The sequence below is a fragment of the Malaclemys terrapin genome, chromosome 2 (genome assembly GCF_027887155.1).
Source record: "Malaclemys terrapin pileata isolate rMalTer1 chromosome 2, rMalTer1.hap1, whole genome shotgun sequence".
NCBI lineage: Eukaryota > Metazoa > Chordata > Testudines > Emydidae > Malaclemys > Malaclemys terrapin.
The window spans coordinates 12,264,271-12,289,569 of NC_071506.1; the positions used below are offsets into that span (position 1 = coordinate 12,264,271).

Consider the following 25,299-nt stretch of genomic DNA (forward strand, 5'->3'; position numbering starts at 1 on the left):
CCTTAGCTGTGTCTTTTCTAAGTTGAACAGTCGTACAATACCTGCCCCAAAGAATTCATAATGTAAATAGACCAGGCAAAGAGTAGGAGAAGAAACACAGACACACACACAAGTGAAATGACTCCAAGACACACAGCAGGTTGTGAACAGAACCCAGATATCCTGAATTACATGGCAGGACGCTGTTCGTTGGACTATGGTGCCTGTTACTCTTGGCTAATGAAGATTTTTGTTGGGGAATATACCTCTATATTTATATATGAAAGCTGTATGCAGATATATGCAAATTTTTCATAGAGTCCTGCAGTGCACTTAACTCTCATTCAAGCAAAATTTCCATTGCTGTTCTCTCACGTTCCGTGGCCAGGTACTGTCCTGATAGGTGTAACCATAAGCGCTGACTCCGTGGGTGCACCAGGGCTCAAGCACCTACTGAAAAAAATAAGGGGTGCTCAGCACCGACAAGCCACCAGTCGGGGGCAGGAGCACATACATGGGAACTGGAAGGTGGGAGAGCATCCACTGACAAAAATGAAAGTCAGAGCCTGTGTGTGTAGCACAAGATTTGGCCCATTGATAGCAAATAACTACAATGCAAGTGGGCCTAGACCTGTACGTATAGAGTTGCCTTGTTAATAATAATCATAATGTGAATAGAAGCATGTTAACCGGGGGAGGTGAGGGGGGGGTGGATAATGTACAAACATTTCTTTCGTGTTTTCACTTGTGTTAACTTTTCAATGCATCCTGTTCGATCGTGTTGCATTGCATCATGGACTCTTCTTTTCTCGAAGCAAGCTTTTCTTGTCACAGCTCTTCGTATTAAACACATATTGGGTTTAATCCTCCTCTCACGTTGGTGTAAATCAGGACTAATTTCCTTGAAGTCAATGGAATTAAACTTGTATAAAGCTTATGTGAATGAGAGGAGAATCAGGGCCATAATATTTAACAGTCCAATCCACCTGCTCTCCTTAATATCATAGCTGCATATTTGCTCTCTGAACTAGCGTAAATATCCATTGTGTGTTCTAACTATTTTTCTCATATTGAACGGAGTAGTCATCTGTATAACAGCATTTCTTTTTAAAATCCTCTCTCTAGATACTACCAGATACGAGCAGGGTTGAAACTTCCATCCAGGATTCCCCATAGACTGGCTGCAACAATCGTAGAGCAAACAGGTGAGAAATTCATAGGAAAGTGACCTGATGAGAGCTGGATTCATTTGTTCAGATTGGGGAAAACAGAGTAAGGCTTGGTCTACACTGGAGTGGGGGTGCGGGGTTGATGTAAGATACGCAACTTTAGCTACGGGAATACCGTAGCTGAAGTCGGCATATATTATTCCGACTTACCTCCCGTCCTCATGGCGCGGGATCGACGGCCGCGGCTCCCCCGTCGATTCTGCTACCGCCGCTCGCTCCAGTGGAGTTCCGGAGTCGACGGGGAGCACGTTTGGGGATTGCTATATCGCATCTTAACGAGACGAAATAGATCGCTACCTGCCTATACGGCGGGTAGTCTGGACGTACCCTAAGTGAGAGATCATCCAAGTACAAATCTGGGTTTAGATCCAGATCTGAACTTCTCCTGAAGCTCAGGGGCATTTAGAGACCGTGTTTTGGTTGGGCCTGTTAAAGAGATGGGCTCCAGTTCTCAGATTTTAATCTGATCCCAAACCTCATGGTGTGTTTGTGTGAGATGCAGAGCCAGATTCAATAGGGAACCATTTCTAGAGGAAGTGAATATGTGAATAAAACAACCCTCCGGGCTGCTGCACATAGGAATGAGCAGTTTGTGCTCAAAGACATGAAATGTAAAGTAATGACTGAAAGGAAGTTCAGGTAAACAACCAGAAATTCAGATGTTTCTCTGAATTTCATCTGGGCTTGCTGAATCTCAAAAGGCTGCAAAGTTGGGCTAGGAATGGCGGAATAACAATGAAATCACCTATGTGAAAGCTTCTCTATGGTTTGCTGGATATGGGAATTCTCCATTTCCTGCCTGGAACTATTGGGTAGTGTTCAGCACGTGGCCACGTTGCATTACAGCAGTGATGGCATTTCAGCAGCTGCTAATGGGATGGCTATTGTTTATATAAAATATGACCAAATACACTATGAGGTTTTGGCTGGAGGAAGCTGACCTGGACCTGAGTGCAGAGTGCCAAGCAGCAGGACCTGTACTGCAAGAAGGTTAGTACGGTTCCTCTGCAAGGCATCCTGCAAGGACTCAGGAGAGCCCCTCCCAAAGGGTGGCACTGGCTGGGGAGGGAGCATAGTTTGGGACATGAGGCGTTGATGTCAACAACCCCGCTGCTGCTTCCACCCCCGCAACCCATACGGAGCTCTTGTGGAATTAAAGCTGCCCCTTCCCTGGTGGAACCTCGGGAGGGAAGCAATGGGAACACTCTGTCTTGCCCTCTGTCTCTCTTTAGGGTGTGGCCAGCCTAGGAAAGTGCAGCTGGCCATCTGACCTGTAAATGGTGTAGTGCTTTGTTCCTTCTGAACAAAGGGACACTAGGTCAGGATAAACAACTATGGTCTAATCCAAAATCCACTGAAGTCATTTGGAATTTTTTCATTAACTCCTGTGGGCTTTAGATTGGGCCCTGTTAGCAGAAGGCTGTGACAGAGGCTGTTTCGAGCACAGCCAAAAGCTAGTAGCTGCACTACATTTTAAATCTAACTTTACCTTCCTGTTATAAAAAGGAATATAATGTAATGCAGTTCTGCATTTTAAACCAAGTGAATGAGCATGTTGTCCAAGAAATGGGTAAAACTACTTCCTTCCTCTCCTGTTTCTTCATTTCATTGACGGTGCACCTAGCATTTTCTTCCTCCTAACATTTGTACATGCCTGAAAGACAAATGAGGCTGCAATGTTTTCATCGGTCTCAAAAAAACCCCACACTTATAAACAGAAGGCAAAACGTACAGTGGTTACGTCCACGAAAGCTTATGCTCTAATAAATTTGTTAGTCTCTAAGGGGCCACAAGTACTCCTGTTCTTTTTTTAGTGGTTATAGGATTAGCAGCAGACTTGCATGATGCTAATGCAATCCAGGCAGGAGTTTAATAGCTTTACAGGGCTAACATCAAGGCAGGGGGTATTTAAGCTGTTAAGGCTTTAAAAGATTCTTCCTTGGCTAGCTTTGTTAGGGTTTTGTAATTGATTCATAAAGCCTGTGGAAGAGCACCATTTAATGGGGCTGAAGGTTAAGCTAATCAGTTGGACTGCTAGACCGAAATAGAGGTTTTCCTACAGGATGGGGAGCAAGCAGATACCGGACACAGTAGTGGTACACCATACTTTAAATGCTTTTTATTGATTATAAAACAAACCTTCCTTTCTTTACATTTACACCCCAAAAATACTATACTAGAGTTAAAGGTCAGAATGGTTCCGATGGCCAGTCGAAGTTTCTTTTGTTGGATAAGATCATAAGATGCGGGGAGCCGGCAAAACCACATTTATATTCACACGGGACTCTGGATTCATAGATGACATTGATTTGCAGAAATTATAGGCATTTATTTATAGTTCAGTTTTGTCGCATCATCGGTTCTTTGCCTTTGTTTACTAGGCCTTTTACCTGCACAATTGTAAAGAGACAATTTTGGGTGGGCTGCCATGATTTAAGGCGTGCCTTGTCTTTAATGTTTATGCAATTTTACATTAGTCCATTTGGTGTTATTTCCTTGTCTGATGATTTTCGTAATTTTCTCGAAACATAAGATTGTTTTTGCATAAAGAGTTCTAATAGTCCTTAACATTAAGTCCTTGCTTCGGTTGCTAACTTGCAACGCACGCATTCGATGTCAAGCACGCGTCAGTCATACCAGGCCTCAATGACCTATAACATATTACATGGATATATGAATCGCAATGTACATTGATATATATATATATATACATTCCGCCCTCTTGATACATGATTAATGCCATTAATTATTGTATTACTCTATAATTTTGCAAGCAATTTAATTTTATATATTACTTGCTTTAAAACTTTTTGTTGCTTTTTTATTCGGCAGTATGAACATAGCATAATAAAGGTTAACAAAATTAGTAATGCAAATAATATTACAATAGGATGTAGCATTAAATGTAGAAGAGCTGTGACACTGGGAGACCATTTTAAAAAAAAATTATACCAATGAGAAATTACCAATTCTTCCTCTCCCCCCCATTTTAATATTTGACCATTGTGAATCAAAAAATTTGTTTAGCTGAGCAGACTTAGATACATTTTTTGCATATTGCCTGATTTATTTGCTTTTATTAATTATTCTTGTTGTTGTTTCCAATGTATTTTTGAAATTGAAGGGCCAGTTTACATTTTTTGGTTTTTAAACATTTTTTTTTAAATAGAGGACCTTGGTAAATCATTTTATTAATAATGACCTTTGTTACATTACATTTACATGACTTAATTGGGCCTTTTTTTGTTATACTTTTTAAAAATACATGTTTTTTAGTGGTTACCACACAGATACACCCATTGACTAAATTAAACACTTTTGTGCCATTGTTCACTTGAATGGTTTAAATGACATTTCTTTAGGGACCAAGTTACCCATTTGCTTCGTTTTTATGATGTTTTGTTAATTTGATTAATTTATATATATTTTTTCAATTAAGTATGTTTCACTTAATTTTATTTGCCATAACATTTTATTAATGATTTTTGGCAACACCCAGGCCATTGCTGCTTTTTTCTTTTTTGTGATGTGTAACAGTATTTTTCCTTTTTACTTTCCCCTCAGAGTGGCTTAATTTTAATTAAACTTTATATATATATTTTGTATTATGTAATTTGTTGATTTTATATATGAGGATTTTTGAACCATTTAAAAAGCTATTGCCCATTACTTAACAGATTAACAATTTTTTTAATGTATTGTATTTTATTTTATAAGTTTGCATTTGTAAACATTGTACTGCTAGTACGGTTTTATTGTTAATTTTAGACACACCAAATAGATTTACATTTAGACATGTTTTTAAGGCTTGGGATTGTTTTAATTGGAGTTCCACACTTCTTATTCCTTGTTTCGGTAATGCAACATGTTGCGTTACATGTGTCTGTATAGCCCCTAAAATTTTACCCAAGGCTGACATTTTTGGTAACGTTTTAATATTAAATGAGTTTAAAACTTCAGCTTCAATGTCACCTACGATATATTTTTCTATACCTTTTTTATTTTGTATAGTTCTGTTTTTTTATTGTTGTTGCCATGCTTGTAATAGAGGCAAGGCATATGGCATACACTTTGGATGTTGTGCACTTATGTTTACTTGTGCTTTTTTAAATCAGATTGTTTGATTTACAATAGTTGGGGCTTTGATTACTATTTCCCTCCTATATGGGTGCTCGTCTGCCATGATTCTTGGTGCGATTTTGTTTACCGATATTTGATTAATAAACATAAACCCCCCTGTCATAACTATAAAGGGAAGGGTAACAGCTGTCCTGTGTACAGTACTATAAAATCCCTCCTGGCCAGAGACTCCAAAATCCTTTTCCCTGTAAAGGGTTAAGAAGCTCAGGTAACCTGGCTGGCATCTGACCTAAAGGACCAATAAGGGGACAAGATACTTTCAAATGTAAAGTATCTTTACATTCAAAGGGGGGGAGGCTTTTGTTTGTGTTCTTTGTTTGGGAGTGTGTTCGCTCTCCGGACTGAGAGGGACCAGACATCAATCCAGGTTCTCCACATCTTTCTAAACAAGTCTCTCCTATTTCAAACTTGTAAGTAAATAGCCAGGCAAGGCGTGTTAGTTTTCCTTTGTTTTCTCAACTTGTAAATGTACCTTTTACTAGAGTGTTTATCTTTGTTTGCTGTACTTTGAACCTGAGACTAGAGGGGAGTCCTCTAAGCTCTTTAAGTTTGATTACCCTGTAAGGTTAATTTCCATACTGATTTTACAGAGATGATTTTTACCTTTTTCTTTAATTAAAAGCCTTCTTTTTAAGAACCTGATTGATTTTTCCTTGTTTTAAGATCCAAGGGGTTTGGATCTTGATTCACCAGGAGTTGGTGGGAGGAAGGAGGGGAATGGTTAATTTTTCCTTGTTTTAAGATCCAAGGGGGTTGGATCTGTATTCACCAGGAGTTGGTGGGAGGAAAGAGGGGAATGGTTAATTTCTCCTTGTTTTAGATCCAAGGGGTTTGGATCTGTATTCACCAGGGAATTGGTGAAGGTTTTTCAAGGCTTCCCAGGGGGGGAATCCATTGGAAATGGTGGCAGCTGACCAGGGCTAAGCTGGTAGTTAACCTTAGAAGTTTTCATGCAGGCCCCTACATTTGTACCCTAAAGTTCAAAGTGGGGATACAGCCTTGACACCCCCCCACATTTTTTTAAATAATTCCTCCATTAATTTTCCTAAAACAACTTAATTTTATTATTATGGAAGGATTTGCTATTATACATATTTTTTATAATTTAAGAGCCATTGACTTATTTTATTTTACACGAATATTAGCCAATTTTTTTTATTAGGCACATTTAGGGTGACTACATTAAATTTTAAACTTTAAAAGGTACAGTTTAAAATACTTATATTTAGATTGTTTTTATTATAACTAAATTTAAACCTTAAGTGACTTTTTGTTTTAGTATGTACAATTATTTTTATTGCTCTTTGAAATTTTTTGGCTTTGATATTTTCATGTTACATTTTTGCCATTTTTTCACCATATTTTAAATTTTTTAAAGTTTTTTTTTTTTTTAAACATTTAGTTTTGTTTGGCCCTGTTTTTTTCATTTTGTTCCACGAATGGTCAAATGTATTATTTCCTTTGATTTATACCTTCGTTTTAGAGGTGCTTCCGTATGTATATTCATGTACCCCTACATGTTTCCAAATATTTAAAAAACATAAAAGCCAAAAACCATATTTTTACCCTTTTTGTATTATGAGGATTCTTCATATTGAAGCCATGGCCTTTATTCCATTGGAATAATGTCCGATGTTTTTGGCCATATTATTTTAAATACTTACAATAAGCTTTTTTATTTTTGCTCGAGCGTTGGTATTTTTTTTTAAAATATAATGCACACAACACTTTTTTTTTTTTTTTTTTTAACTAAGCACAAAATGCAAAGCAAAGGAAGCATAAGTAATAAACCAATTACAAAAATTGTAGCACCGTATTTACACTTTAAATCCAAGGTCCGTACAGGATAATTTTTGGTGCAATTGAGCATTTCTTGTCCCGTGTAAGATAAACTAAAAGAGAAAGAAAGGAATGTTATTTAATTTTTAGGCCATAACTTTAATTGTGCGGTGTGGACCCACTTTTGTTTTGTTAATTTGCACTACAGTAGGTGAAATTTTATTTATGATGGAAAATGGTTTAACCCATTTAGACTTCAGGACATGATTTTTTTATGTTAATTTTAAATACGTTACTTTATTTTTTATAATTTATTGTTTTTGACACAGAGCCGCAACTAGCAGTTCCTGTGTTTTTACTTGCTTTTTCAATGCTGCTATAGTTTTCTGGCACCAACTGTGAGAAATGCTTGTGATTCCCCCCTTAGATGCAATTGCCTTTTTTACAGCTTGCCACAACAGCCATACTACGGCCGTTTGCTTTTACTAGCATTAGGCTTGTATAACTGTACATATTTTTTAAACATGTTTTTTTAAGGTATCCGGTATTACATCTGGTTCCACCAAACCTTCTATCCAAGGGCAAACCCCAAATGCAATAATTTTCTTCTCTAACAGAGAAGGGGCTTTAACTTTAGTCCACTGGGGTGCCTCTTCCACCCCTTCACTTTTTTTTTTAAACATTATTAAACTAACACCATGTGGTATCTCCCCATGTGTGTTGTTTCTTTCTCTCACAAAATTTTTACAAATTTTACAGATAAGGAGTTACCGTTATTAGTCTTAAATAAAGACCCCCCCCCAACACTGTAAGACCCCCGTCTCGAAATCCGGCACTCCTTAATATCTCTCCCCTCTCCACCTTCTCCACCATTTGTTAGTCCCGCAATAGAGGTCTCCCTACGGGATGGAGAGCAAACAGATACCGGACACAGTGTTGTATACAATACTCTAAATGGTCTTTATTGATTACAGAACAAACCTTACTCACTTCATATTTACACCCCAAACATACTATACCAGAGTCCAAAGGTCAGAATGGTCCCAATGGCTAGTCAAGGTTCCTTCCTTCAGGATAAGATCATAGGATGCGGGGAGCTGGCAAAACCACATCTATATCCACACAGGAATCTGGATCAATAAACTACTCTGATTTGCAGAAATCATAGGCATCCATTTATAGTTCATGCCATCACATCATCGGTCCTTTGCCTTTGTTTACTAGGCCTTTTACCCGCACAATTTTAAAGAGACAATCCTGGGCGGGCCGCCATGATCCAAGGCATGCCATTTCCTCCAAGTCGTATACAATTTTACATCAGTCCACTTGGTGTTAGTTCCTTTTCTGATAATTTTTCATATTTTTCTTGGAACATAAGATTGTTTTTGGACAAAGAGTTCTAATAGTCCTTAACCTCAAGCCCTTGCTTTGGTTTCTAACTTGCAACGCACGCATTCATGTCAAGCACACGTCATTCATACCAGGTATCTCTCTCTCTCTCTCCCAACAGGGCATTCCTTTATTCTATTGTCACTGATCTGCCCAAATATATATAGAGATCTTGTGTGGGGGTGGGTGGGTGGGAGAAATTAAAGCATTGCAAGTTTTAATAATACACACTATGAAAGAAGCAGCCCTGGCAGCCCAAAGTATTATAAAACCATGAGTCAGAGCCCCAAAATTCCTGAGATTGACTTTAAAATGTATGGTTGTTTGTATTTGCCTTCTGTTTTATTGAGGCCTTTGCATTCAGATTTTTCAAGGTTTCTCCACAACCATGAGGGTCAGGAACTTTCTCTTTCAAAAAATAAAAGCTGACCTTTTCATTTCAGCAGCTGGGATGCTAAGAAAAATAAAAATAACATGGGACTTGCAATGAAACCATGGGAGGTGACAACACTGAAGGTGGTGAAGAATGAAAGGAATAAGTATTTTCCGTTGCAGAAATAGCATAGCTTTTAGCTCCCAAAACTCTCCATGGAGAAATGAAATCAGGGACCGACCAAACTTGTGAATTTGAGACCAACCCTTGGGACTTCCAGGAAGTTAATGTTAACTTACTTATATAATGTAAATGTTAATATAAATGTACATATATACTGTAAGGCAGTACATATACAGTCCTGTGATTCAGGAAGGAGCAAAACTGGTGATGCTTCCTGTGGTATTTTGTTGCAAACACATCTATTTGGGAAAACCCCCACTGTTGGAAGATGTTGATCACAACATCTGGGCGGAGGGATCACTTGTGATTGTGAAATGACATGCTGAGATGATCGGCCAGTTCGTTCCGAGAGCCTGGAAGGTACTATGCCTCTAGGTGTAGCGAATGGGCGATGCAGAAGTGCCACAGCTTGAGGGCTTCCCAGCACAGGGGAGAGGAACGAGCACCACCCTGTGTGTTTATATAGAACATCGCTGCCATGTTGTCGGTCAACACAGATACACTTCTGCCTTCCAGATGGGCCTGGAACATCTGGCAAGCAAGGCAGACCACTCTTAGCTCCCTGACGTTGATGTGCAGCGAAAGTTCTGCCTGGAACCAGAGGCCCTCAGTCCTCCTAAGTGCACCCCCCATCCCATTGCCGACGCGTCCGTGACTAGAGACATCAAGGGCTGGGGCCTGGAGAAGGGCACTCCCGCGCACACCACTTGCGAGTTGAGCACCACAGGAGGGACTCAATAACCAGAGGAGGAAGTGTAACAAACTTGTCTAGGTGGTCTCGGGATGGCCTGCACACTGCAAAGACTGGGGTCGAAGTCTCACGTGCTATACTATATACGTACAAGCGGCCATGTGACCGAGCAGTTTTAGGCAACCTTGAGCCATAGTCGTGGGTATCGCGTTAGGACCTCTATGATGGCGCCTAGAGTCAGAAAACAGGACTCCAGAAGGAATGCTTTGGCTTGACCTGAATCTAAGAGAGCTCTGATGGGCTCTATCCTCTGGGTAGTGGTTAAAGTTGATTTCGGCACATTCAGTATTAGCCTGAGCTTTCTGAAAGTCGATCGTATGAGGTTAACGTGCTGTTCCACCTGGGATTTGGTACGGCTCTTGACAAGGCAGTCATCTAGATACAGGAAAAATTGTACATGTCGCCTCTTCAGGAATGCAGCTACAACCGACATGCATTTGGTGAACCCCTGAGGGACTGCCAATAGCCTGAAGGGGAAAACCATGAACTGATAATGGGCATTGTTGACCACAAAGCAGAGAAACTGCATATTGGACAGCAAGATCGATGCATGGAAGTATGCATCTTTGAAGTCAAAGGCGGCGTACCAGTTCCCCAGATCCAGGGAGGGAATAATGGAAGCCAGAGAGATCATGCGTAACTTCAGCTTTTTCATGAATTTGTTGAGGTTCCACAGGTCCAAAATGGGTCTTAACCCACCTTTGGCTTTTGGGATTAGGAAATATCGGGAATAGAAACCCTTTCCCTTGAGAAACTCCTGAGGGGCCTCCTCTACTGCTCCAGCTTCTGGAAGCGCTTGCTCTTCCTGTATGAGAAATTGCTTGTGAGAAGAGTCCATGACGAGGGATGGGGAAAGGGGGTGAGAGGGAGGAAGGGAACAGAATTGGAGAGAATATTCCAATTCTACCATGTAAGACCCACTGGTTCGAGGTGATCTGGGCCCAGGCTTGGTAGAAATGGGATAGATGATTCATGAAACAGGAAGAAGGATCTGGGATTATGACTGGTGCATCACCCCTGGGCGCACCTTCAAAGTTTTGCTTAGGAGCTGAAGACTGCCTCGCCGCGCTCTGTAATCTTTTCTGGGTTGAGAGGGGTAGAAGTGTGGCGGGGGCTAAGGCTTAAAATCCTTTCTTTGTGGGGCTGGCGCATGGAGCCCCAGGGATTTTAATGTTGCTCTTGAGTCTTTGAGACTATGGAGCCTAGAGTCTGTTTGCTCTGCGAACAGACCCAAGCCATTGAAGGGCACATCCTGAATCGTTTGTTGGACCTCATGTGGGAGGCCCAAAACTTGCAGCCACGAGCTCCTTCACATGGCTATAGTGATGGACATCATGTGGATATCCACTGAATCCAATGCAGCTTTCAAGGAGGTTCTTGCAATAGTCTTGCCCTCCTTGAGGATGCCTCCAAAAGTCGGAGTGAGTGTCAGCTGGGAGTAACTCCTTAAACTTGGATAAAGTGTTCAAAGAGTTACAATTATAGCGGCTGAGGACCGCTTGTTGATTGGCAGTCTGAAATTGGAGCCCCCCGGTGGTAAAGACCTTATGGCCAAAGAAGTCCAGCTTTTTTGCCTCCTTAAATTTGGATGTAGGACTCTGCTGCCCTTGTCTTTCTTTTGCGTTTGCCACTGCCACAACCAGCGTGCCCAGCTGACGGTGATTGAATAGGTATTCGTACCTCTTGGAGGGTACAAAGTACTTCCTTTCCACACCCTTGGCCGTGGGGGGAATGGAGGCGGGAGTTTGCCATAGTGTCTTGGTGGTTTTCTGGATGGTCTTGATCAAGGGTAAAGCCATTTTTGAAGGACCCACCATGGGATCTGCTTCTTCTGACACCACCTCCGCCTGGAGGCACAGATTTTGTGCTACCCTTCTGTAGCTCTTGGTAGGCTTTATTGTACATAGACGGAAATGCGGCAGATGAGCCCTCTACTGCCTCGTCCGGGGAGGAAAAGGATAATGTCCTTTGTGGCACTGGGTCACTTGACCCTCCAACTTTCAGGGGTCCTCTCATGCTGATATTTCCTGTGTGATGACAGGGATGGTACTGGCCTTAGTCCCGGTCTTGATGTCAGCCTCGGTGCTGGGTTGGACGCTGGGCTCTGATCCCTGCGGAGGTTCCCGCACTATGGAGGATGACGGGGAGGACGGACCTGTCTGAGGCGATAGATAGAGATCCGAATCACCCACTGCATGTTTCAGTAACACATACATAGCCAAACTTCATAACTTCACACATGACAATAGCACATACAATCCAACAAGATATTAATGTCTAGCAGATCAAGACTTTTAGGATGATACCTCACAAGGCATACTTTGTACCAAACATATCCTAATTACATGACAGTGGTGAATATTGGGGTGTCCCAGAAGGGACCTCATGAAGTCATCGATTCCAGCCTCCTGCTCTGAGGCAGAACCAAGTAAACCTAAATCATCCCTGGCCGGTGTCTGCCCCGCCTGTTCTTAAAAACCTCCAATGACGGGGATTCCACAGCCTTCCTTGGAAGCTTATTCAGGAGCTTAATTAATCTTATAGTTACAAAGTTTTTCCTAATATCTAACCTGAATCTCCCTTGCTGCAGCTTTAAGCCCCTAACTTCTTGTCCTACCTCCAGTGGACGTGGAGAATAATTGATCACCGTCCTCTCTGTAACATCCCTTAAACTATCTGAAGACTTATCAGCCCTTTCCTCACTCAGTCTTTTGTTCTCAAGATTAAACATGCCCTCTTTTTTTCAACCTGTGAGGTTAAATACATTAAAGATTGTGAAGCACTTCCCAAGAAAACTACTATATAAGAAATAGGCATTATTTATTATTAATTATAAGCCCTATTTTTAGACCAGTCCCACCCCCGTACACTGTAGCGGGTTTACTCTGAAGGCTAAGGAGAATTTGTCTGAAGAAAATTGCTCAACCCGTCTTTGAGTTACACACAATTAAATAAATTACTTAGTACTTCTGATTTGTGGCCAATGTTTCTTTGTTTCTCTAGTTTAAAAATGGCTTGTTACCAGCTCTTAAAACTTTCTGCATAGATAAATCCCCTTGAAAACTTTACCGTAGGCTGTAATTGCAGAAAATAGGTTTTAATTGTTTTAAACTGTTGGCTACATTGTATTGTGTATTATATGCGGGAATCGTACCTGCCAGGAATAAGGTAGGGCAGACTGAGACAGCATCTATATAAACCAGAGGTGAAGTGCAGCCTGGAGAAAACAGTTGCAACTCCCATAGAAATGTCCTGTCCAAGTTCAGTCGTGATGCAGATTGTGATTTAAATGACATGGCATTAGTAAGAGTGTAATAAAACAGGTGTATGTGGCAAAGCAGTGATTTGGCATTAAATGGAGATGTAGAATGAGCAGTTTGACTTCTGGTAGTGCAAGAAAAGCAAATGCAAGGCCTGTTTCTTTGACCTTGCCTTCTCTAATATGAACACATAGCAACGGGTATATTAAAAACAACAACCAAAAAGACCCTACCAAAATAAGACACTCCATTGCACATGCTTCTCCCCCTGGGGAAAGGATGAGAGAACAAAGAAATGTGTAGTCCCATTGCTTAATGTGCTGCTGGAATGCACTCATCACTGTAGTGTCTGAGTGCTATATAAGAACCTGTATAGAGTGGAACTAATAAGAAGGTAAGAAAAGGAGACCCCTCCTGCATTTGTTTATGCCTGCAGCAGTTTCAGGATTGCAGTTCCTGTTTATTCCAATGGGAATTGTACCACCTTACAACAATGTTGAAACTGGTCCTTGTAGAACACCATTCTAATGTAAACGATGCTGTTTCATGCCCACTGAATATCAAATCAGTTCAAGTTACACTGATGTTTGTGTCTGTCTTGCACCTAGGGCATGATTCAAAGGAGTAACAGGTGAATCAGGCCTCTGATGTGTAAGCTTCTTCACTGGCAACTCTTTCCCCATGTTTTTAATGACTATCAGTTAATATTTGACCAAAACCTCCTTATTACTGTTTAAGAATCTTAAAGCAGCTTTCAGTAAAGGAATTGCATGTTTCTTCCACTTTTGGAGAAAATATTTTGTTGCTAATGCTCTCATGAATCTCAATACAGTCAACACAAGTATTGCACTTCTTTGCTCATTAGAGCAAGAAGAAATAGCACCATGAATTGTGGAATTGTATAAAATTACAGTCATTAGTTTCAATAACAATTTGAAAAGTAATTTCTGCCTCCATTAAGTGAAGATAAATTTATTCTTTTTGAAACATAGAATGGGGAGACATTTAATTTTGAATGAATACATTCTAATTTGTTTTCAGGTCTTATCAAACCCACCTGTAAAAAAAAGGGGAGAGTAGAGTGTTCCAGGTAAATACGCATTATATTTACCGGGCGTGCATCATATCTATATAAAATCTGAAATACTCTAGGAATGAGGTGCACTAGAAATAATTTCTAGCTATGGTGGGTGTTATGGTAGATAATCAGAAATTCCAAGTACCTGGAAAAGCAGAGGTTGGGAGTTTAGGATCTGAACAAAAAATGCTCCAAAATTTGTTTGAGGTAAGGGAGAAAAAATCGGACAACATAAAAAGAAGAAACTGTAAGAAGGGGAACATAAGAGAAGGTGAAAGCATTCCTTTACTGATTTAAGCACTTTGGAGAGATTTGTGGGCCCATTCTGGGCCCTTTACACTAGGTATAAGGGTCAGAGCAACATAAAGGGGCTCTAAATGCCTTGTATCTTGCTGAGGGAGGATCTCTCTAATCCAGGCATTGTGGAAGACAGACATAAGGCTGTCTTTTGAGGACCCCCTTGCAAGCTGGGTACAGGAGAGGCATGGGGATGCGGGAGTAGGGGAGGCATGGGAGGGCCACAGCACCACAGAGATTCTGAACGGTGCTGCAGCTCATAGGCAGCTGGGTGGCTGACGTAATTTGGATGGGCCCTCAGGGACCGCTGAAGACTGTAGATGGAGTGGAGATTAAGGATAATCTAGGCATGGCACAATATCTAAACGAATATTTTGCATCGGTCTTTAATGAGGCTAATGAAGGGCTTAGGAATAGTGGCAGCGTGACAGAGGGGAATAAAGGAGGGGGGATTGACATTACCGTATCCGAGGTGGAAGCCAAACTTGAACAGCTTAACGGGACTAAATCGGGCGGACCGGATGATCTTCATCCGAGAATATTGAAGGAACTGGCGTGAGAAATTGCAAGCCCGTTAGCAATAATTTTTAATGAATGTATAAACTCGGGGGTGGTACCGCTGGACTGGAGAATAGCTAATGTGGTTCCTATTTTCAAGAAAGGGAAAAAAAGTGACCCGGGTAACTACAGGCCTGTTAGTTTAACATCTGTAGCATGCGAGGTCTTGGAAAAAATTTTGAAGGAGAAAGTAGTTAAGGACCTTGAGGTCAATGGCAATTGCGACAAATTACAACATGGTTTTACGAAAGGCAGATCGTGCCAAACCAACCTGATCTCCTTCTTTGAGAAAGTAACAGACTTTTTAGATAAGGGAAATGCGGTGGACCTAATATACCTCGATTTCAGTAAAGCGTTTGATACAGTACCACACGAGGAATTATTGGTTAAATTGGAAAAGATGGGGATCTATATGAAAATCCAGAGGTGGATAAAGAACTGATTAAAGGGGAGACTGCAGCGGGTCATACTGAAAGGTGAACTGTCAGGTTGGAGGGAGGTCACCAGTGGAGTTCCTCAAGGTTCGGTTTTGGGTCCAGTTTTATTTAATCTATTTATTAATGACCTCGGAACCAAATGTAGGAGTGGGCTGATAAAGTTTGTGGATGACACAAAGTTGGGAGGTATTGCCAATTCGGAGAAGGATCGGGATATCCTGCAGGGAGACTCCAATGACCTTGTAAATTGGAGTAACAGAAATAGGATGAAATTTAATAGTGAAAAGTGTAAGGTGATGCATTTAGGGATGACTAACAAGAATTTTAGTTATAAGCTGGGGACGCATCTGTTGGAAGTAACAGAGGAGGAGAAGGACCTCGGAGTCCTGGTTGACCGCAGGATGACTATGAGTGGGCAATGTGACGTGGCCGTGAAAAAAGCTAATGCGGTCTTGGGATGCATTAGGCGAGGTATATCTAGTAGGGATAAGGAGGTGCTGCTTCCGTTATACAAGGCACTGGTGAGACCTCATTTGGAGTACTGTGTGCAGTTCTGGTCTCCCATGTTTAAAAAGGATGAACTCAAACTGGAATGGGTACAGAGAAGGGCCACTAGGATGATCAGAGGAATGGAAAACCTGTTGTATGAAAGGAGACTTGAGGAGCTCGGTTTGTTTACCCTAACCAAAAGAAGACTGAGGGGGGATATGATTGCTCTCTTTAAATATATCAGAGGGATAAATACCAGGGAGGGAGAGGAATTATTTCAGCTCAGTACTAATGTGGACATGAGAACGAATGGATATAAACTGGCCGTGGGGAAGTTTAGGCTTGAAATTAGACGAAGGTTTCTAACCATCAGAGGGGTGAAATTTTGGAACAGCCTTCCGAGGGAAACAGTGGGGGCAAAAGACCTCTCTGGCTTTAAGATTAAGCTAGATAAGTTTATGGAGGGAATGGTTTGATGGGATAACGTGATTTTAGTCAATTAATCAACAACGTGCCATCGCTGGTAAATAGTATCAATGGTCAATGAGGGTCTGGCTGGAGAATCTTGCCTGCATGCTCGGGGTTCTACTGATCGCCATATTTGGGGTCGGGAAGGAATTTTCCTCCAGAGTAGATTGGCAGAGGCCCTGGAGGTTTTTCGCCTTTCTCCGCAGCATGGGGCGGGGGTCGCTAGCTGGAGGATTCTCTGCGACTTGAAGTCTTTAAATCACAGGATTTGGGGACTTCAACAGCTGAGTCAAGGGAAAAGGGGTGGGTCAGCTTTTGTGGCCTGCATCATGCGGGAGATCAGACTAGATGATCATAATGGTCCCTTCTGACCTTAAAGTCTATGAGTCTATGAGTCTATATTGCACAAGAGTCTATGACCGTACGCAGAATTGGGAGGACACAGAGGTGGCATAACTCCAGTGTAAAGGTGTGGTAGAAGTGGACCTTCCTGGCATCCTGACATGGCTGCAAGACTCACTGAGGGGAGTGATGGGGAGAGTCTCTGTCCCCTAATGTCCACTGGGTGTTCCTACAGTCTTAACCCCATTGAGGGGTGGGTCGGGGCTGAAGGGGCTTAGCCCCTAAACGTTTCCAAGCAATAAAGTAAACTCAACCCACTACTGGGTCATCCCCAGTCTTCTAAATAGTTCCTTAGTTGAGTGTTGCTGTCTCCTGGGGCTCAGTGCTTCTCTCCCAGTGGTTGCCCTGGCTGTCAGTCCTTTTTCTCCACCTGCAAAGCTCCCTTCACAGAGAGAGAGAGAGAGAGAGAGAGAGAGAGAGAGAGAGAGAGAGAGAGAGCTTCACCCTGCTTCCTCAGCAGTCAGCCCTGAACTGAGCCAGGTTCTCTCCTTTTATTCTCCCTCCAGGCTTAGCATTGGCTGCAGGTATGGTGGGGCGGGGCTAGCCCGGCCCATAGGGTCTTTTTAACCCTTTCTCCACTGGTGAGGGGCCTTTCTGGTTACACAAGGTGTAGGGCCAAAATCAATTGAGCCCAGTGATGCTACTCATTGAGTAGGGCCACCTCAATTTTTTTAACTTCTAGGAGTTGTGATGTACTATTTTTTTACTTGGGGACTTTTTCAAATGCTTAACACATCTGGAATACATGGGTATGTTAGCTACACCATTATTCACCTGTTATACTGCCTGTTTGCACATCTAAGTTATTAAATCCCAGTTATTTTCAGAAGTTCCTTGTACAAATACAGAAGGACCTCTGCGACCTCTATTCATAACAGGCTTAGACCTAATAATTACTTTTTTATTTAAAGCAACCCCTGAATTCTGTTTATTTTAACAAAGTGTCAAAAGTTTAAAAAAGTAAAAAGAACATTTTCAGCTAGTGCTAAGTAGGTCAGCGATTCCATCATCTCACATTTCAGCATGCCTGAAAAATGAACCTTGGTTTAGAAAGCAATACAGAGATAAGAGACTACATTTATATTAGGACCTTTCACACAAGGAAATTAATAGCATATCTTGCTTTTCATCTTCACAGAATCTATGTATGGTTAGAGAGGCAGTTTTATATAATTTGTTCTGCTAGGCTAATTGGAAATGTCAAAAGGCAAGGTTAAGATTAGAAATGTGTGGCTTTAATCAAAAGTCAAACTAGAGGAGTGGAAATTCTAACTTTTTGATCACACTAATTCAAAAAATCATGGTGTCTCTTTAAATCATTTCCTTTGTATAGAGCACATCATATTTAGCTGGTTATAGCTGACGTGGGAATATGGGGGTCTTGATGAAATACACTTTTCTTAATGGAAGGGTATTATTGAAGGGGCAGTCGCATTATTTTGCAGTCTTTTAGAAGGAGTATTTGCAGCTCACTTTGTATTGGTGCAGTATTAGACGGCAGTTTGTGGCATGATCTCTAACCTATGCTTTTGAATATTACTTGGCTTTGAAGATCTGGGGCAAGTCCTGCTGTCAGTTACTAGATTTGCATAAGTCTCTAGTGATTTTGGGTGCCCAATTTATAGAATCATAGGATCACAGGACTGGAAGGGACCTCAAGAGGTCATCTAGTCCAGTCCCCTGCACTCAAGGCAGGACTAAGTATTATCTAGACCATCCCTGACAGGTGATTGTCCAACCTGCTCTCAAAAATCCCCAATGATGGAGATTCCAACACCACCCTAGGCAATTTATCCCAATGCTTAACCACTTTGACAGTTGGGAAGTTTTTCCTAATGTCCAACCTAAACTGCCCTTGCTGCAATTTAAGCCCATTGCTTCTTGTCCTATCCTCAGAGGTTAAGAAGAACATTTTTTCTCCCTCCTCCTTGTAACAACCTTTTATGTACTTGAAAACTGTTATCATGCCCCCTCTCAGTCTTCTCTTTTCCAGACGAAACAAACCCATTTTTTCAATCTTCCCTCATAGGTCGTGTTTTCTAGATCTTTAATCATTTTTTTTGCTCTTCTCTGGACCTTCTCCAGTTTGTCCACATCTTTCCTGAAATGTGGCGCGCAGAGCTGGACACAATACTCCAGTTGAGACCTAATCAGCATGGAGTAGAGCGGAAGAATTACTTCTCGTGTCTTGCTTACAACACTCCTGCTAATACATCCCTGAATGAGGTTTGCTTTTTTTACAAAGCATTACACTGTTGACTCATATTTAGCTTGTGCTCCGCTATGACCCCTAGATCCCTTTCTGCAGTACTTCTTCCTAGGCAGCCATTTCCCATTTCGTATGTGTGCAACTGATTGTTCCTTCCTAAGTGGAGTACTTTGCATTTGTCCTTATTGAATTTCATCCTGTTTACTTGAGACAATTTCTCCAGTTTGTCCAGATCATTTTGAATTTTAATCCTATCCTCCAAAGCACTTACAACCCCTCCCAGCTTAGTATCATCCACAAACTTTATAAGTGTACTCTCTATGCCATTATCTAAATCATTGATGAAGATATTGAACAGAACCGGTCCCAGAACCGATCCCAGCGGGACCCCAGTCATTATGCCCTTCCACCCTGACTGTGAACCACTGATAACTACTCTCTGGGAACAATTTTCCAACCAGTTATGCACCCACCTTATAGTAGCTCCATATAATAGATCCATCTAGGTTGTATTTGAAACATTTTAATGTTTTCAGAGGCTGGGTATTTCCTGAAATTGGGTATCAAGTTGTGCACTCAAAATAACTCATTACTTTTCAATGTCTGAACTAAAACTTATGCATTTCCTATGCATTTTGAGCCCGAAATAGTCATGATTCAATCAAAAATGGATAGCTTATGCCAGACCTCTTTATGCCATTGTCTGAAACCAGAGAATGGCAAGTTAATTTCAATAAAACTGATGATGACTGACCAGAGCTATAATCCTATATGACAGGCCACCAGTAAAACTTCATTCACATCTGTCATTTGAACCATATGTAGAAACTGACACTTTGACATGCTGCATAATTGTCCCAAGTAGTAACAGGAATTATTTATTGTGGTGTGATGTGATATGCCTACAAGGAAATAGGTGACATTCAAAAGAGGAAAAAATTAAGACAAATATCAGGGAAAATTTCTAGGATTTGATTCTGCATTCCACATGCATCCCAAATTCCCATTAGTCTGGGGCGCATGAGAAATGCGGGATGGGGAAACCAATGATGAGGTAGAATTCTCTGCTAAGAAAAGTACTGTAAGACCTAGGGAGAAATCTTGGTCCTATTGAAGTCAGTGGGAGTTTTGCCATTGATTTCAGTAAAGCCAAAATGTCACTCCAGTGCTTTGGACATCTAAGTTTAGATTGGACAAAGTGTAAAGATTGTCATCTTGGTCATCAATGGCAGTTAGATTCAGGAACTCCAGAGCGAAGGAGGGCATGAACTTCTACATCTTGAGCTCCCAATGGGCTATGTTCTCTGGCTGGCAGCCGTAGCAAGCACGTATCCTCTGTAGAGCAGGCATAGAGGAGATGGTGTAGCACACACTGAGTGGTGGGCTGCAAAAACACTAAAAATCATAGCATAGAGGACAGTATTATCCAGGCATGTGCATGGGCTAGATAACTCATACGCAGAGCTGATAGAAAAATCAACATTATTTACCCCCTCAAAAAAATCAAACAAAACATCTTTATTAAAAATTTGGACAAAAATTGTAATCTCTCAATGAAAATGTCCATATCAAAAACTGCCTTTTAATTTCATTTTGAAATTCTTAATTTTGGTATTTCAAAAACTGAAAAGGGTTTCTGGATTTTTAGGGTTTTTTTACTCCTCCTTTTCTACACTTCTCACCCTTTTAAAGAAATATTAAAAGGGGGGGGAAATAAAAGTCCAATTAAAAATTAAAAACTAAACTGAAACTTGAGATGTGAAATGAAACAAATTTAATGTAGAACTTTTACAACAAAACGTTCAGACGAAGACGTTTCTTTTTCAAGTTTTTTGGTGGGGAAATGTTTTTGATTGGTTTAGTTTTTGCCAGCTCTGCATATTGCGTATCTAGGGCTAGATTAACAAGGTACACAAGCAGTTAACTTCTGAGTGAGTGAGTCCAATATTCAGGTACCACTGAATTCTCAAAACCAGCGCTCAGCTGTCTCCTAACTCTAGCGCCTAAATTCCCCTAGGTACATAAGGGTTCTCTACACTGCTTTAGTCTGCACTAGTAGGGTGTAAATTTTAGTCCATACCAGCATGTTGCATGCTAACTGGTGTGTGTAGACGATGCTGGCAGGAACTAAAAGTGTGCGTTAACATAGTACTGTATGTGCAGTTAACAAGGGTTGTGCTGTAGTCTCCAAGAGTAGCAATTTTAAATCAAGATTGGATTTTTTTTCTAAAAGCTCTGTTCTAGGAATTCTTTCGGGCTGATTCTATGGTCTGTGTTATAGAGGAGGTCAGACTAGATGATCACAATGGTCCCTTCTGGTTTTGGAATCTAGTAACGTCAGCTATCCACTGATGTCTCCCCACAGCTAATGAGGTGCTCACATGTCTAGGCCCATTTTGATTCTCAAACTAGGCTTCCCCCACATCTCACCAGCAGAGCCTGATCTGGTAAGAGTGCTCTGAGCACATCTACTGGTTTGGGGCCTGCACAAAAGACAACCAGGGCAAGTAGATCAGGAAGGTGGCTGTGCGTATGTTCCCAGAATAACCAATAGCTAGGGTGTTGACCTGGGAGGTAAATGTTTTAATCCCCAGCTCTGCTGATTTGGGGGGGGGGGGGGATTTGAACCCACATTTCCTCTATCTCAGGTGAGCGTAGGATGACCAGATGTCCCGATTTTATAGGGACAGTCCCGATTTTTGGATCTTTTTCTTATATAGGCTCCTATTACCCCCCACCCCCGTCCTGATTTTTCACACTTGCTGTCTGGTCACCCTAGGTGAGCACCCTAACCACCAGATTACTCTGTATGTCTCAGTCTCTCTCTGTATAAATAATTATTCACTGGATCAAGAACTTGAAACTGACTCTCCTGTATCCCAGCCGAGTGCCCTAATTAGTGGGCTATAGAGCCAATCTATCTCTCTGGCATAATGACTATTTAAGCATTTTATACAAAGTGGAACAACTTCATAGAACACAACCACACCCAGTGGTTAAGGCATCTTCTGGGGCTGTGAGGGACCTGGCTTCAGTCCCTGCTCCAAACCAGGCAGAACAGGGGTTTGGATAGGGGTCTCCACTGTGTGGTAGGGTGCCTAGGAGTCAGGCATTGCAACGCCAAAGTCTCCTTTCTGAATGTAGTGCCTAATCCTCTTGCAATTCAGCATTTTCATTTTGTTTCTAACCTTTTCCTTGAAAAAACAAAAAATGTCAAAAGTGAATTGTTTAATTTAAACATTTAAGATTGGACCACTCTCCTAATCTCTTGTCCCTCTGTAATTAGCAATATTCATATTGTCATAGACATTCCCCAAAGGGTTTGTGGTCCATAAAGCAAAGAGTGGATTATAGGCCTCCCAGAATGTCTATGCCGTTTTTAAAAATGATATACTGTATCCAAAATTGAAAATATTTTTCATTTTGGTATATTCATATGTTGCTCACCATTGCCCACCCTCACGTCTCTCCAGGGTTCTTGTCTGGGTCTGTCCTTCTATATGTTTAGTGACCCAGGGCTGGTGCAAGGAAGTTTCGGGCCCTAGGCGAAACTTACACCTTGCACACACACCCTCCCCCCCGCCCTGAGTTGCTCCCCCCACGGCAGCTCCCTCCCCCCGGGGAACCGTGCGGCAGCTCCCCACCCCAGCTCATCTCTGCTCCGCCTCCTCCCTGAGCACGTCGCCCCGCTCTAATTCTCCTTCCTTCCCAGGCTTGCGGCGCCAAACAGCTGATTGGCACCGCTAGCCTGGGAGGCGGGAGAAGTGGAGCAGCGATGGCGTGCTCGGGGAGGGGAGTGTAGCAGAGGTGAGCTGGGGTGGGGATCCCTGCGGCAGCTTCCCCCCCACGCCCTGAGGCACCCCACCTCCCCCAGCCCAGGGAGCCGTATGGCAGCTCGCCACCCCAGCTCACCTCTGCTCCGCCTCCTCTCCGAGCATGCGGTCCCCGCTCTAATTTTCCTCCCCTCCCAGGCTTGCGGCGCCAAACAGCTGATTGGCACCGCTAGCCTGGGAGGCGGGAGAAGTGGAGCAGCGATGGCGTGCTCGGGGAGGGGAGTGTAGCAGAGGTGAGCTGGGGTGGGGAGCCCTGCGGCAGCTTCCCCCCCCGCCCTGAGGCACCCCACCTCCCCCAGCCCAGGGAGCCGTATGGCAGCTCGCCACCCCAGCTCACCTCTGCTCCGCCTCCTCTCCGAGCATGCCGTCCCCGCTCTAATTTTCCTCCCCTCCCAGGCTTGCGGCGCCAAACAGCTGATTGGCACCGCTAGCCTGGGAGGCGGGAGAAGTGGAGCGGCCGCTGCGCTGGGAGAGGGAGTCTGAGCCGCACGTGTCAGCGCGTCGCCAGCATCCCAGCCCAGGAACGCTGTAAAAAAAAATTGGGGGCACCGCTTTTTGGCGCCCCCAAATCTTGGTGCCCTAGGCAACCGCCTAGTTTGCTTTAATTGTAGCACTGGCCCTGTAGTGACTCCTCTGGTGGTGGTGTTTTTTGTAAATTTGGTCACAGTTGAACTTACAGCAGAGAAACACTTGACTGAAAACACATGCAGCAGCCATGCAAAGTTTTCTTATTTAGTAAACAAATTATTCAGTATAGGAGATTACCCACAAAGGTTTAAGAAGCACTGCACTGAGCCTTCCTTTCCATCTTTCCAAGAAGCAAACCCTCGTTACAAAAAGCCCCGGATATAAAAACCCAGGTCTGCAAACATGTATCAGATTCATGGGACTTCAGCAGACGCTTCAGGGGCTCAAGCTACTTATTTTGGTACCAAATCTGGATTCACATGCCCAAAGATATCCTCATATTTACACTTAAAATTAGAGCTGCTCAGAAATTTTCCAACAGGACGTTTTTCGAATGGAAAATGCGGATTTGTCAGAACATATCCATTTCATCAAACTTCCTAATGGAAACTAGGCAGGTTTCGTACCATTTCGCCTGCTCGTGGGCTGCTGCGGAGCCCTGGCTAGAGCGGAAATTCCGGTTTCCCACAAGCCCTACTTAAAATACACTTTAATAAGCACTTTCTTCAAATAATATTGCTATTATTGAGCAGTGCATCATCCAGATGCTGCTTGGCAGATTATGTTGCGGTTGAGTAATTAATGGGAATAATTATGAGTATTAAAAGGTGTTGGTGTTTTATCATAATGCTTAGGTATTTAACACAGTGCATTACTGTATATTAATCCTGGGCTCTAACCAGGTACCCTCTGTGATAAAGACCATTCTTCCATACATATGAAAGGACATAACAGGTATTCTGAGCATCAAGCATTTTTAATACCTCACAAACTGTTTCATTACTTATATATTTTTAAGAGTCTTGTTTTAGATTTGAGCCCACTTCTCCTTTAGAAAAAATAATGGAATTAAGCACAAATGATTTTGGAGCCCAGGGTATTTCCTAGGGATTAGTGACTGGTGGGGGATAGTGATTTGATCCTGTAGTCAGGAGTAATTATCCCAAGCTAGTCATTAATCTCCAAGAAATTCCTTGTCTCAAGGTCATTATACTGATTATAGGCTGAAAATGACAAAAATTCCATAGGACATTATATTATATATGAATGACGTGGCTACAAAAATATATATACAAGGCCTTTTAATTAATATCCATGATTGGTTGGAATGCAGATTGATGATTTATTACACACATGCAGTTAGAACACAATGGCTTATTGAGAAAATGGGTCAATACCATCACATTATTCTTCACTTGATTATGGATTATATTCTAAAATTCCTTGGACAGATTGTAGGTTTTTTGGAGCACGGATCATCTTTTTGTAATGTGTATACAGGTACACACTGCACATGGTGATTATGGATAATGGTATACCACTACAATTTGGAGTAGAGAATAGATGAGAGTATCTTGGATGGCTTTTACGTTTTAATTTTATATAAGCAAGCCACTTGATCTCTGTCTCAGATCTGTGAAATGGGAATGATAATACTTCTTTTCTCTGACACTTTGGCTATCTTCACTATTTAGGGCAAGAGGTCACGTTGGTAGAGGGCCTGGTACAATAGGCCCCAGTATCAGTTGAGGTTCTATACACTAATGTAAAATAAGTAAGTAATAAAGACAGGGTGAAAGTCAACAGGGATAATAAATCATAGAACATAGAAATGTAGGAATGTAAGGGACCTCAAGGGGTCATCTGGTCCATCTCACCCCCACCCCCTGCTGAAGCAGGACCAAGTATACCTAGACCATCCCTGACAGGTCTTTGTCTAACCTGTTCTTTAAAACCTCCAGTGATGGGGATCCCACA

General features: G+C 42.0%; 1 protein-coding gene across 1 annotated transcript in view; it reads left to right on the plus strand.

Annotated features, from left to right (window-relative positions):
- The window catches only part of FAM135B (family with sequence similarity 135 member B), a 252,805-nt gene that overhangs the window by 38,141 nt on the left and 189,365 nt on the right, over positions 1-25,299 (plus strand). Inside the window, exon 2 of the mRNA XM_054017181.1 lies at positions 1,105-1,184. Coding sequence (XP_053873156.1) covers positions 1,105-1,184 — 80 coding nt within the window. The remainder of the gene's footprint in view (positions 1-1,104; positions 1,185-25,299) is intronic.